Source organism: Anguilla rostrata, chromosome 1 (genome assembly GCF_018555375.3).
Source record: "Anguilla rostrata isolate EN2019 chromosome 1, ASM1855537v3, whole genome shotgun sequence".
NCBI lineage: Eukaryota > Metazoa > Chordata > Actinopteri > Anguilliformes > Anguillidae > Anguilla > Anguilla rostrata.
The window spans coordinates 41,056,437-41,070,542 of record NC_057933.1 but is presented as its reverse complement, the minus strand read 5'-3'; the positions used below and the strand labels follow the sequence as shown (position 1 = coordinate 41,070,542).

General features: G+C 38.4%; 1 protein-coding gene across 1 annotated transcript in view; it reads right to left on the bottom strand.

Moving 5' to 3' along the window:
- Nucleotides 1–13,861, bottom strand: part of LOC135255754 (protein FAM83H-like) — a 36,248-nt gene extending 22,387 nt beyond the window's left edge. The window contains exons 1-2 of the mRNA XM_064337324.1: nucleotides 13,607–13,861; nucleotides 1,438–1,918 (exon numbers count right to left, since the gene is read on the bottom strand). Of these exons, the coding sequence (XP_064193394.1) occupies nucleotides 1,438–1,881 (444 nt within the window). The 5' untranslated portion in view covers nucleotides 1,882–1,918; nucleotides 13,607–13,861. The remainder of the gene's footprint in view (nucleotides 1–1,437; nucleotides 1,919–13,606) is intronic.
- Between the last annotated feature and the right edge of the window lie 245 nt (nucleotides 13,862–14,106).

Genomic DNA, 14,106 nt, shown 5'->3' with positions numbered 1-14,106 from the left:
AAAGAGAAAAGTAAGCCAGTTCCAGTGATAGGTATCTATGCACAACCCATAACACTACCTCCACCATGTTTCAAAGATGAAGGGGTGCTTTGGATCATGAGGAGTTCCTCCGTTTTTCTCTTTCAATAACTTTGGCGCAGGTTACTACTGATCTCTGTCCATAAGAGTTTGTTCCAGAAGTTTCTAAATTAACTTTTTGGCAAATTCTAACCTGGCTGTTCTGTTCTTGAGGTTTAGCAGTGGTTTGTAGCTTGAAGTGAACCCTCTGAGGTTATGCTGGTGTTGTCTTCTCTTTATTTGAGTCTTTGACACATCTATTCCTACATCCTGGAAAGTGTAACTGATCTATTAAACAGATGAAATGGGGTTTTTCTTCACAATCTTTCTTCACAATTATTCAATCATCCCCTACAGTGATCTTCCATGGTCTACCAGGTGGTTTGCTATTGCTGAACTCACCAATGCATTCTTGCTTCTTAAAAATGTACCAAACAGTTGATTTTGACACACCCAAATTTTGGCTATGCCTCGATTTTCGACCTCATGATGGCCTGTTTTACTGACATTGACAATTCTTTGGTTTTCATGTTCAGATACAACTGCAAATCACCCCAAATGCAAATTCCACACCTAGAATCATCTCTAGAGCCTTTGTTAGCCTTTGTTTAACAATAAAAATTGTGTCACAGTCCAAATAGCCTACTTATGGGCTGCAATGTATGTCCAATTTAAATGACTTAATATATATTGTTGCTTCTTTTGATGACATGGTTCATTTCTTTAATGTTCCATTTTAGCTCAAGGCACCAGGTTCAATTGGTTTTCAGTCCCTCAGTAAAAGAAAGGCTGCATTCATACTCCCTGAAGCTTTAGATAATAACAAAGTGGTGAAAAACTTAACCCATAAATGCCCAGATTTTTCCCAAAGATTTCTTACATAAGCATCTGTAGTCATCCAAAAATTTTCACAGATGGAAAAAAAGTGGTAGAGACTTCGGCAACTTCAGTTGCCCACAGACTTATACGGGTTAAACACACAGACAAAACAGGACAAAAAACTATATATAGACAAGGTGTAATAAAAAATGGTGACAGATTGCATCACCACAGCGTACACACATGCTAGTCCTCTGAGAGAAACCAGCTGAAGTCATACAAAGGTTTATGTTTATATAGTTCTGTACTAAGTAAAAGTTTTACATCCATAGAGGCGGCTTCATGCGATAAGATGGCTAGATAATTCCTCCTTTAATGCTACAGACCAGAGATACCTGACCCACAGAGGAATCAGTAACATGCGCCAACCGAAACCCTCGCTGGGTGAAATTATTCTCTACTGTTTATTCTCTACTGACCCGTGTAATTCCCAGCCTCAGTCAGGACTGGGCAGGCTAAGGACTGAGTTCAACTGTGAGCACATGACATGACATGACCTACCTGTTCAGCATTACTGATTAGCCTGCGGGCCTGCTCCTTGATACTGGGCATGTTGGGGTCCGAGGGGTTCACAAGCATGGTAACCTCAGTAGGCCCCAGAAAACAGTGATGATCAGGCCAGCCCAGGTCCAGAGATGGGGCCTCCAGGTCAGAGTGAAGGGGCCAGTAAGTGTCAGAGGACGCATTGTCCCCAGCCTCTAAGTACGGCAGCGCTGGCGGGATGTTCTGGCTGGGGAGCTGCACTGAACGCCTAATGTGGTCCACTTCTGGCAGACACAGGAAGTCCACCACATCTGCACTCTGCAGGAACTCATAATATCCCTGTAGGTCCTCCTCCACCAGAGCGTCGACGGCCAGCCGATACTCCTCTCGATAATGGGGAGGTAGGTAGTGAGGGTCCAGGGGGTTGTCCCCCTGAGAGGAGCACTGTGAGCGGCGAGCCATGACAGGAACTTGTGGGGGATGGGGAGAGCGGCTAAGCCTAGAAGAAACACAAAGGAACAGTTGGAGAATGTATAATGATGAATATCCATATGGAATACAGCTGGTCCCACTGCGAAAATAAGAAATTCTTTGAATATATACAAAGTTTAAATGCATATCAAGTCGATTTCCACCTGCTTCTGTTTTACAATACTTCACAAAATGCAGTCATCTTCAAACATGAAAACATTCTGTGGGCAAGGCCCCCCTTTCATTATTATTCAGACATTTTCCCCCCTTCTGAAACCTTGGGGGGAAAAAGCTAAACAAATCCTGAGAATTAAAAATAAATAATTAAATAAATAAATAAATAAACCACAGATTTGTAGAAGCCAACACTTGGAATCTGATGATACACAACACAAATTCGAAGGTTACATGGTTTGTTTGAAAAAAAACAAAAAAACTTCACAATAAATCTTGCACGGATAAGCCCTTTACCATAGCACACATTGCTACAATTTACATTTGCCTGATTTTCCATATTAGTATATCGGCAAAAATAATCATCTTTGAACTGTGGGAATCAATTTTTTGAATGAATGCTTTTCTTCAAACCATCTTCTAATGCACTCCTGATATGATGTACACCTTTGTACACAAGGTATCACAGAGCTGTAGACTGTGATGCACTGTGTTTCGTCTTGCACAATTCGCCAATTTTTCATATTTACAGTACCCTAATGATGAGCTTAATGTAGCAATGCTGACTATGCCCCTGAGATGCCACCTAATTTTGTTCAAAAAGAATGAAGTTGGCCACAAACATACAGTAAGAAAAACAGTGTTTCCTCTTTCTGTTAAATTATTTATTTATAATGATTAAATCAGTTTTATGAATTGGCAACTTAGCCTGTGGTACGCTTGTTGGGAGCCAGGCATGGTGGCTCCACCATCTCAGAAACAGCTGCCCTCCTGGGATTTTCATGCACTAGTTACTAAGATTTAGAGAGAATGGTACTTTAAACAAAAATCCCTGGAGTGGCAGTTTTGTGGGCAAAAAGCACCTTGTTAATGAAAGGTCAGAGCAGAATGGGCAGACTAAAGCTAACAGAAAGCCCCAAAATGTCAGGAGTGTGCAGAAGGGCATCTCTAATCACAGAACGTATCAAACTTTAGAAGGGGATGTGCTACAGCAGCAGGAGACAATGTTAAGTTCCACTGATGTCAGCTAAGAACAGGAAGATGATGCTACAGTGGGCACATGATCACCAAAACTGGACAAATTAAGGTTGGAAAAACTTCACCTGGTCTGACAGATATTGATTTCTGCTGCCATATGAGAATCAGAATTTGCCCAAAACAGCATGAATCCATCTTACCTTGTGGATTGCATGGACTGCATTTTATATAGCGCTTTTATCCAAAGTGCTTTACAATTGATGCCTCTCATTCACCCATTCACACACACACTCACACACCAACAGTGAAAGGCTGCCATGCAAGGTACCAATCAGCTCGTTGGGAGCAATTAGGGTTTAGGTGTCTTGCTCAGGGACACTTTGAAACCTTGTGTCAATGGTGCTGGCATAATGGTGGGCAGGAAGGTGTTCTTGGCACACATTATGCTTCTTACTGTACAACCAACTGAGCATCATTTGAATACCACAGTACACCTAAGCAATGTTGCTGACCATATGCATTCATTTATGCCCAGTCTACACTTTTTCCCAATGGATACTTTCAGCAGGATAATGCACCATGCCAGAAAGCATGCATCTGAAGCTGGTTCCACGAACATGAGCGGCTTTAGTTTACTCCAATGGCCTGCACATATGGAGGACAAAAATAAAAATAAATAAACAAATGCAAGAAAAATGAATAAATGAATGTACACAGAAATAGATTAATAGATAAAATCTGACATAAATGGATATTTCTGCATTCATTTATTTCCCTATTTATTTCTTGATTCATTTGTTTCTGTACATATTTATTTATATCTGTATTTCTTCATCTATATGATAATGAAGGGGCTGTCAAAGTATGTAATGTCACCTTTTTGATACCTGAGTGTATAGCTTGGTTGATGCTTGAGTGCATTTTTAACAACTTTGCACATTTCATGTTACCATATATTTCTATTGGCAAGTCAATTAGGGCATCTGCTTTCTTCACATCAGAGGTAATTTTAAAACAATCGATTAGAGATAGATTTATTTCAGCTTTAACTCACTATATCAGAATTCCAGTGGGTCAAAAGTTTACATACACAGAGTTGACTGTCTCTTTAATCAGAGAAGATTCCAGAAATTGATATAAAGACTTTTTAGAAGCTTCTGATTAGCCAACTGTCATAATTAGGAGTTCATGGGAGTTAGTTGGCACCTGTGGCTGTATTTAAGGGCCCACCTTTAGAGGCACTGCCTTTTTGCCCTTGATCCCATGAGAAAATTCAAGCAACTCAGCCAAGACCTCAGAAAAAAAAATGTGGACCTCCACAAGTCCAGTTCCTCCTTATGAGTAATTTCCAAACAACTGAAGGTACCATGAGCATCTGTACAAACAATTGTGTGCAAATATAAAAAGCCGGGGACAACACAGACATTGCATCGTTCAGGAAGGAGGCACAAATTAACTCCCAGGGCTGAATGAACTTTTGTCCGAAAGGTTCCACTGAACCCCAAGACAACAACAAACAAACTGGTGAAGGAGTTGGAGGCATCAGGTACCAAAGTATCTACATCCACCATTAAGAGAATCCTACATCGCCATGGTCTGAAAGGCTGTCATGCAAGGAAGTAGCCCCTACTCCAAGATCGGCATAAAAAAGCCAGAATGAAATTTGCAGGTGATCACCAGGACGAAAACCTAGCCTTTTGGAGGAATGTTCTCTGGTCAGATGAAACAAAAATTGAACTGTTGGGCCATAATGATCAGCGCTATGTATGGAGGAAAAAGGGTGACCCTTTTAATCCGAAGAACACCATCCCAACTGTGAAGCATAGGGGTGGCAGCATCATGTTGTGGGTGTGTTTTGCTGGAAAAGAGACTGGTGCACTTCAGAAAAAAGATGGCATGACACCTCATGACATCAGCTAGAAAGTGGCTTAAAAACAACAAAGTGAAAGTATTGGAGTGGCCATCACAAAGCTCTGACCCGAATCCCATAGAATTTGTGAACTGAACTGAAAAATCGTGTCAGAGCAAGGAGGCCCACAAACCTGACTGAGTTACACCAGTTCTGTCAGGAAGAATGGGCAAAAACTTCGGCAAAGTATTGAGAAGTTTGTGGAAGGCTACCCCAAGCGTTTGCTTCAAGTTAAGCAATTAAAAGACAATGCCACCACATACTAACAAAGTGTATGTAAAATTTTGACCCACTGAAAATCTGATATAGTACATAAAAACTGAAATAAATCTGTCTCTTAGATATTATTTTGAAATGACCTCTTATGGAAATAAAGTAGACACCCTAATTGACTTAACACAGGAAATATATGGTAACATGAAATGTGTAGAGTTGTAAAAAAAAATTGTTTGAATGTCTTTAGCCTAGGTGTATGTAAATTTACAATTAGCCTCAACTGTAGGCTAATTGTAAATTGCCTTTTAGTGACTTACAGACTGAATAGTTTTGATATAGAATTCTAGCTTGCTGGGATTGCTAGCCAATCAAAAGTGCAGACACACCCCAGGTAGGGTAAACCTAATGCAGTTTGTCACCTGTCACAGGTAGCGACTATTTTAATGTCTTGGCTTTCATGATCTGTATGGCTCAATGTCAGTGTAAAATACAGCTTTGAAGCTTTTAATGGATTTGATCCTAGAATTGTTTGAAGGCTAGCCAGCTTGACACCTATCACCAGTTACATAATTACATCCGCTGCTTTCATGGCTACAAGCTAATGTATTCGGTTTCATCTGATTTTACTCAAAAATGTACTTTCTTTCATTATCTGTATATCTGAATGTCAAATTCAGACTAAAAACAGTTTTAAAGGTTTTAAACAGAAGATGACAAGGTAGCACTGGATTTTTACGTCATTGGAAGATAGCCAGCTTGTCACCTATCACTAGTCATACAATTGCATCAGCTGCTTTCATGGCTACAAGGTAATGTATTAGTTTTCATCGGATTTTAGACAGAAAATGTATTTGCTTTCATGATCTGTATGTCTTAATGTCAAAACCAGAGTAAAAATTTAAACGCAAAATGACAAGGCAGCAGCGGAATTTCGGTTACCGAGACCCAGCCCAGTGTAATAAACTATAGTTATTTTCCCAATCTCCCTTACACTAATGCCTGTAGCCTACTGGCAAGAAAGACTGGCTAACACAGCTGACAGTGTTAGTACCGATTATTTACTCTTTCGCATGGATATTTGTTCCAGTTACCTGCAACCCAGAGGTCGACCCTGTAGTATTTAGCAGTTTGGAGGAAGTGGCTCTCCACCTGAATGTTTTGCTCCAAAATTCTAAATACGCCAGATCAGTTGAACGGTCTTCTCACATACTGCCTGTGGAAGCCGTGGAGAGTTATTTATTAGCTGTTTTTTCTGTCCACGATATTGCAACTCTTTTTGGGGTTGGTGAGAGAACAGTTCACTGTCAATGGTAGAGCATGGAATATGGTGAATCTGAGATCTTAGAGCAACAGCCCACCATTCTGGTTGATCAGATATCTGAACTTCACACTCTTTTTCTCCGCACCTGCCTGCACCAACCTCCTACTCTCCCTCTCTGGGCTTGACTGCTATGCCCGAATGTAAAAGCCGTGTCCCCTCATTATCATATGGAATAAATAAAAACGAAAATAAATGTATAGAGTAATAAAAGAATCAAGAAATATATAGGCCTAAACACAAAAATAGATGTATACAGAAATAAATGAATCAAGAAATATATAAATACGGAAATAGATGTATACAGAAATAAATGAATCAAACAATTAATAAATACAGAAATAAATGCAAAAATACCCATTTATGTCAGATCTTACCTATTTATTTAAAGGATTTAGGTTTGGGGCGTTTAGCCAATATTCTGTGCCTGTCTTTCCCTATCCAGTGTCTGTCTGCCCTGTCAGTGAGTTTCAGCTTGCAACCCGATCCTTTTTTCCAATGCAGTTTAGTCACGTTTCGCATACGTTTTCATAATTTTCAAAACTGTTCCCCTTAATTAATTTTAGCAGTTAATTTAGCAGTTTTTGTGACCGATTGACCTGTAATTCAGGCACAGGTTAGTTGACCGCTTTGGAAATCTTTTAGTTGTCTCACGTTGTTTTAGAGCTCACATACCAAAGTTCTTTCATCAGTGACTACTGCTAACTGCCATTCAACTTAATATGACTGGCTTATGCAGCTACCTTTGCTATTATGATATAGTTCAAAGTTGAAGTCCTTTTTCATGTGGTATTTCTGTTATTTTGTCCAAACAATATACTTCCCATATTTAGAGTGGATTGTGTGCTAAATGCCCTTTGTGGCTTGTTTGTTCTGCATTTTTAAACCCACTTTTTTATTAGAGCCACTTTTATTAACTGTTCATTCTATTAAAAGCACAATACACTATTTAATAATACTGACGTCATCTTTATTTACCATAATACTGTTTAATCTCAAACAAACCACAAAGTCTTCCAATCAGTATTTGTGCATTGAAATAAACCAGAAACCCATTTAGCAACACAATGTACGCAGTACAGTAACTACATGTTTTTGGGTAGGCATCAGTCGTAGTAGTCGTAGTAGTGATTTGAAGTGCATCTTGTAGTTGTTTCTCTCAGGTAGACCTGACTTCAGAAAGCTGTCCAAGATGAAGGCAACCAGTCTCTCCCTCCACCACTGGTTTGAGTTAAAGATTACTTATGATCTGTGTTGTGCTGGTGGTTGGGCCATTTGTGCTGGTGAGGTAACTGTGCAGCATCGAGCATGCTTTCACTAATGTCCCTTTCCTTGTCTGAAGAAGTCTTAATGGCATGACCAAGAATCCTCCACCCTGCAGACAGGATTCCAAAGAAGATGGCTCTGTAAGCTTTTTAGAACTAATATTTGAGGATCCCCTGGTAATTGTAAATGTTTGAACTTGTGAAAAACACAAAGTTGTGAATTAAATTTGGTGAACGAACCATTCACACAACTTCCCCACCTTGTCATGTTGGCACTTCTCATTGAACAATCTTTCTTGCTTGCTCTCCTTGATTGTTGTCAGTGTTTCATCGGCAGAAGCCTTTAAACACCAACAATATGCTGCCACATCTTCACTCAGTAAGTTTACAACAAGGCACCCAACATAGCTTGGCTACTCATTGCAACTGTTTACCGAGTATAGGTATTAGGATTTCAAATATCCACCATGTTATTCGACAATCAAGACAACCAAGAATGAAAATTAGCATTTGAATGTGAAAGTTAAAAAGGCAGCGTGTGTTTATTGTAGCTGTCTTCCTTTCAACTCGGGTTGTGTTAAACCAAAAATAAATCTCGCCATTTAGCGTTGAAAACGCTAGTCACTGGGTCGTACTAGTTTTTGCTATGCTGTTACTCGACAGACAGCACTTTAATTTCCTCACTAGTTCCTTGATGCGATCGGACCACATCTTTTCCTCCACTGGGAATAAAGTGAATAAAAAGAGACTGTAAATGGCCTCTTCACAAGTAGACTGAGGCAAACAACCTGCTGGCCTGACACTGGCAAAATTTTAATTCTTAACCAGTCTAGTTTTACCCATTTCTTTTTCCATGCTAGCAATTTGGGAGTTCTTGCATTTTGGCAAGATAATGTTAAAACAATGCTGATCTTAGGTCCCTCTCCAAAAGCTCCTGTTTTAGCAGTTTTTAATGGCACTTAATCGTTAATATCCATCAGGATCAAAATTTTAAATTTACTTCATTTTACTTAAACAAAATTATTATGCATGCAAAAAGTTTGAAATGCTCGATAATTTTATTATATCTGAAGGTATTTTAGGAACATATCCATTTTCCACATTTGACCCTTTTTGCTGTATGCGTACTTGCGTAGCACTTATGTCAACCCGATTATGAAAGTGTACTCTATATAGCTAGATCTTAAAAGCAATCTCAGATTTTCATGTTAACTTTTCTCCAACTTGATGGTTCATGTTTATGTTCAAATAAAATTTAAATAAGCTAGTTATGTCTCTCTTTGTATTTGTTTACCGTCTTGTGGACAATAACGTGATAACACGGATCGATAGTTGGTGAAATTCTGGCATTTAATTCAACACTTAAAATGGCAATATATTTATTTGAATGTATGTGAAGGAATATTCAGACTTCATTTTTGGCCAATCTTGACAGCCCTAATGATCAGAGTAATACTCATACAGTGAGCTGACATGGATATCATAGTGAGTGCTTCTATTTCTCTGGCTAACCCTTGGTCAATCAGAGCAACGTTTTACATTTTCAAGGAGTATGTAGCTAAGCTGTCAGCACCATTATTTTCACTACTTACAATAGAAGAGAAAAATCACCCACATTTGGCTGGTGTTAATTTCCCACCCTAATTGCAATCAAACAATATTTACATGTAATGGTTCAAACATTTAATAAACCACAAAAATATTTTAACCCTCATGTTTGGGGTCAATTTGACCCCAGTCAGTTTTTGACTTAAAAACAATCTAACCTTATTTTTCATGTTGATACTATATGACTTTTCCAAATTTAGTGGGATTAAATAGTAAACATGTCATAAAAAATAATGTTATGTTTTTAAAAATCCTGCACCAACATTGTATACAAAGGTGTTGTGTGGGGTCATTTTGACCTCAGGTTCTGCAGCTGTATAAAAAGTAAGAAAATATACAACCTTCATTTTTATCAGATTTTTTTGTGGATGATTCTGGTGGCTCTCTCATACAGGTTTCAAACCTTACCCTACCTCTGGCTCTTAAATGAGAAGCTTCTCAGATTTGAAATATTTAGGGATGAAAGGCTAATCATTTGGAGGACATTATGAAGGCAGCTCACAAATGCCAAAACCTTTATTATAATAATTTTCTGTCGTCTAAGCCATTGGAGTCGATCTAAACCCAAAGATGACAGGCGGCATAACATTTTAACATAATAGGAGGGTTAAAAAGGTTTAATCCTCATTATAAATCGTTGGTCCACCACTTGCTACCAGGCAAGTGGTCTGGCAACAGAAGTGAGTGCAGAAACAACAGCTCTTCGGTGCCCTTAAATTGTTTCAGGTGAAAATTCCAGCATCACCCTCTCATCATCAAAAGCAGCAACATCACCCACTTTAGTTACAGTATTCCCTAACTAAGTGTACTGCTATTTGCAAATGTGTATGCCTTCAATTGCTCTAGGACACAAGGAGAACTTAAGCCTAATCAATGTTTCCAATGTTACTGAATCCCTTTAATATATGATGATGCAAAAGTGTGTTCATAATTTTATTCATTCACTCAGCTGCATTAGCAGTACAGACACATCACTGCTAAACAGGCCAGGGCAGAACAATTTGATGATCATCAAATATGTACACATCAAAGTTACTCAGCTGATTCAGCTGGAGTTACTCAGCAGAATGATATCCCAGCATAACTCAGCTGGAGTTACTCAGCTGATTAGTAGCAGGCCGCATGTGCCCCAGAGTTGGTTCTAACCACTGCAAAAAAATAAAAATAAAATCATTCAGCATGCCAGTAAGATCACTAAGCAATGCTAAATTCAGGATGCAAAAGTCACTGCTTGTCTTCTAGCTGTGCATATTCTCCATGTTTAGAGAGACCTCTAAAAGCCTGTGCTGAAATCGGCTTGCTTTCCTCCTTGGCCAAATTCCAGGTTATCAGTGGGCGGGGTTAAGTAGGTGTTAGTCATGTAACAAAAACCTTAAGTCGAGTGAATTCTTTCCTACATGTAATATGTAAATGACACTCCTGCCCTTTTGTGCGGGCAAGCTAAGTTAAAAATGCCTAAGCACTGTCCCTTCTCTGGATCCAGAGAAATAGCCTACACATTTTCACCTGGAACTTGTCACAGAACGCACTGGACTGGCAAGTATGCCTACCATTACCTAGTGACAATTAAATAGCTTTCAAGCATAGACATGTAGAATCCAAGACTTTCTTTACTTAGGGGTAATGTCCGGAGTTAGAGACTGCTGTAATATACAGAGTCTGAGAATGTTACAACGTTATTACACATTGAATGATGTCCAGGTTTAACTATACAATGGTAAAGCCTAATTTATGTTTCTTTCTTTTGTTTTGTCTGGTTCAGTAAGGTTACTGCTCTGTCTCTAACCTAGCTAGCACTGAGAAATGGTCTACATATGACGTGTCTTACAGATATGAATGTTAATGAGCGCAGGATATACGCCCACCCTCTCCTTGTCTGGTCACAATAATATAATAGTGTTTTGTAATATAATATAGCCTAGTAATTGTTATAATTGGGTTAAAAATTTGAAAAAAATATTAGGAAGACAATCAGTTGTCACTTCCTTAAAATATAACCATAAATTGAATCCAGTTGCCTGGACCTTTAAAAAAATGTCTTGCAAAGCAGTTCAGTGACTTTTATTTTCATTATGTGCAAAAAAAAAAAAAAAAAAAAGCATCTGGTAAAATGACCAAGTGACTGCTAAATTTTTTCTTCCACCAAACACAGTGGCTGGTTTAACAGAAAGTTAGTTTCGGGACCCTGTGTTATCCCCCTGGATTTTACCTTGGTATTTTAAATGTGTTTAACTTCAGAATACATTTCTCTCATGCCATCTGTGACATCAGAAGCTGGGCGAACAGGCTGAACTAGATAAGTCGTCACCTCAAGAGGACATAGCTCTTGAGGAATGAAATGAATCACAAAAGAACTGGACAGAATAAACATCCCAGTTTTGCTTGCAAATTGTGCTGTACATCTTTGCCTGTGTTTGGTGGCAATTACAAATGGCAAAGACAATCTGGTGGCCGAAAAAACTAAATACTAGAGACCCAAGCATACAGTGTTGGAACCTTCTTGTTTTTGTTTTGATTATTATTATTATTATTATTATTATTATTATTATTATTAATTGTAAGCATCATACCATTTTTTGGTCCTTGCCTTCAAATTATTTTTAGAGAGTGAATTACAAAGGCAGCATTAAGTACAGCACTGAAGTTATGCATACAATTTACTGTCAAAGAAACTATGTATTTATTTATTATCTTGCAAGCTGCAAACGTTTTTTTTGGTTGTTTGGCAACCAATCGCTGTATATACTACCTTTGATAGTGAATTAATTATTCTAATGAGAAATACACAGTACTTTTTTAAAATCCTTTTTCTCCAGCTTCTGATGATGCAGGATGTGTGATTGTTCAGTCCCTTCAATTTCGTATTTACCAAATGGCAAACAGGACTGGTTAAGAACTGTTATTGGGCTAATATAATCGTCACAATGTATACAGAACACATGTTCTTCATAAAATTTATTCATTTTTTAAAATATATTTCAAATAGTTTTTTTTAAAGTAGAACATTCACTGATTTTTTCTTGTTCACAGACTTTCATTCATTTTGGAAATGAGGCCTCGTACCAGATATTTTGATGGACTACTATGCAAAGCTGCAAAAAAAGACACTGATAAAGGCTGTGATTATTGAGTCAACATAGCCTACATTTCGAGAGGGGAAAAGACACATTTTTATGCCAATTTCACATTTTGTTGCTGAAGTGCAGGTAAATGGCTATCCTAAACAGGTTAAATGGCATGTTCACAGCAATGTGAAGGCCAGTGGAAACCAACACTGTTCCTGGAGATCTACCGTCCTGTAGGTTTTCATTCCAATCCTGACAAAGCAGACCTTATTCAACAGATAGAGATTTCACTGAGCTGCTAATTAGTAGAATCGGGTGTGATAAATTAGGGTTTAAATGAAAAGCTACAGGATGGTAGATCTCCAGGAACAGGGTTGGTTAAACTGGCGTAAACAATAATTGTTTTAATTCCTTGCCTCTCGTTACTCCGTGCAGCATCGTGCCTTCCTGTTTGTTTACTTGTAGGTTTGTTTTTTTCTTTGTCAGCCTGGCATGACAATTTTATGAAAATAATGTAGGCAGTATGATTCACTACTTTTTACCATAGTATTTTCAATGCGTTTAACTTTAGAATACATTTACGAGTAGAATTAGTTTTTGACTTTTCATTCATGCCATCGGCACCAACAGAAGCTGGGCGAACAGGTTGACCTAGCCAAGTCGCCACCCCAGGAGGACAATAGTTCTTCAGAAATTAAATGACACCCAGACTCACTTCTAATGTGCTCAAGTAGGCCTTCGCTGCAATTTTTTCAATGCTCAAAACTAAGGCAACACAACTGAACGCATATGACATTTGGTATGGACAATCGAGGGCCTTTCGAATTTTACATAATTTTTGCAATACGTTAAGCCATTATAAATGTAAATCCAAGGCAAAAATCCAATGAGGCTCTAAATAAAATGTTAATTAAAAGGATCATTCTTGACAGCTAGAAGTTTGACAAAGTTTAATTTTACCGCGTGCAAACTTCGGACGAGTGCTCGTCAATGTTTGTGTACATCACAAAGCAGGTCAAATAAATAATATTGTTAACTAATATAGTAAACAAACCCAAGTTCTTAACGAAACGGGCAAAGTTTAACACTTCGCGATTAGCGTTTTCTGCTAAACTTCGCAAAGCTAACTTGGCTAACAATTCTTTCAACGCGCGACCAAGTAGTACTTCTCAGTTTGACTTACCATTAAGTATTCTGCTACGTGTTGTTAGATCTTATTTCCTATCCAAATAGCTATTTCCCCGACGTCTTCGCCCAATGAATTGGTCACGGTGTACAACATCTTTGCCTGCCTAAGAACTCCACCTAAGGAAGTTAAAACCCTTACAAAATAAGACAGAACCAGTTTTTGTCATCATCAGAACTGTTAAAAGCGAAACCTTTCAGTCGTCAGCTGGAGAGGGCGGTAGTAGGGGCGAGGTGTGTTGAAGCTCAGGAACATTAGCCTTTTCTGCGCATGCGGAACGTAAAACCTTCCCTTAGCCCCTGAAGCTGACATAAAAAAGGAGCTAATTTGATAGCCAAATGAAACTTTCTCTGTCATGCTTTGATAATTATTCGGAAAGGAATTAAAAACTGTGATTTATTTGAATATATGAGAACTAACCAATGAATAGACACAACCCTTGCTCTCAGGTTAAAAAAATACATTTTATTTACTTCATCTTTTTTTAAAAAACATTG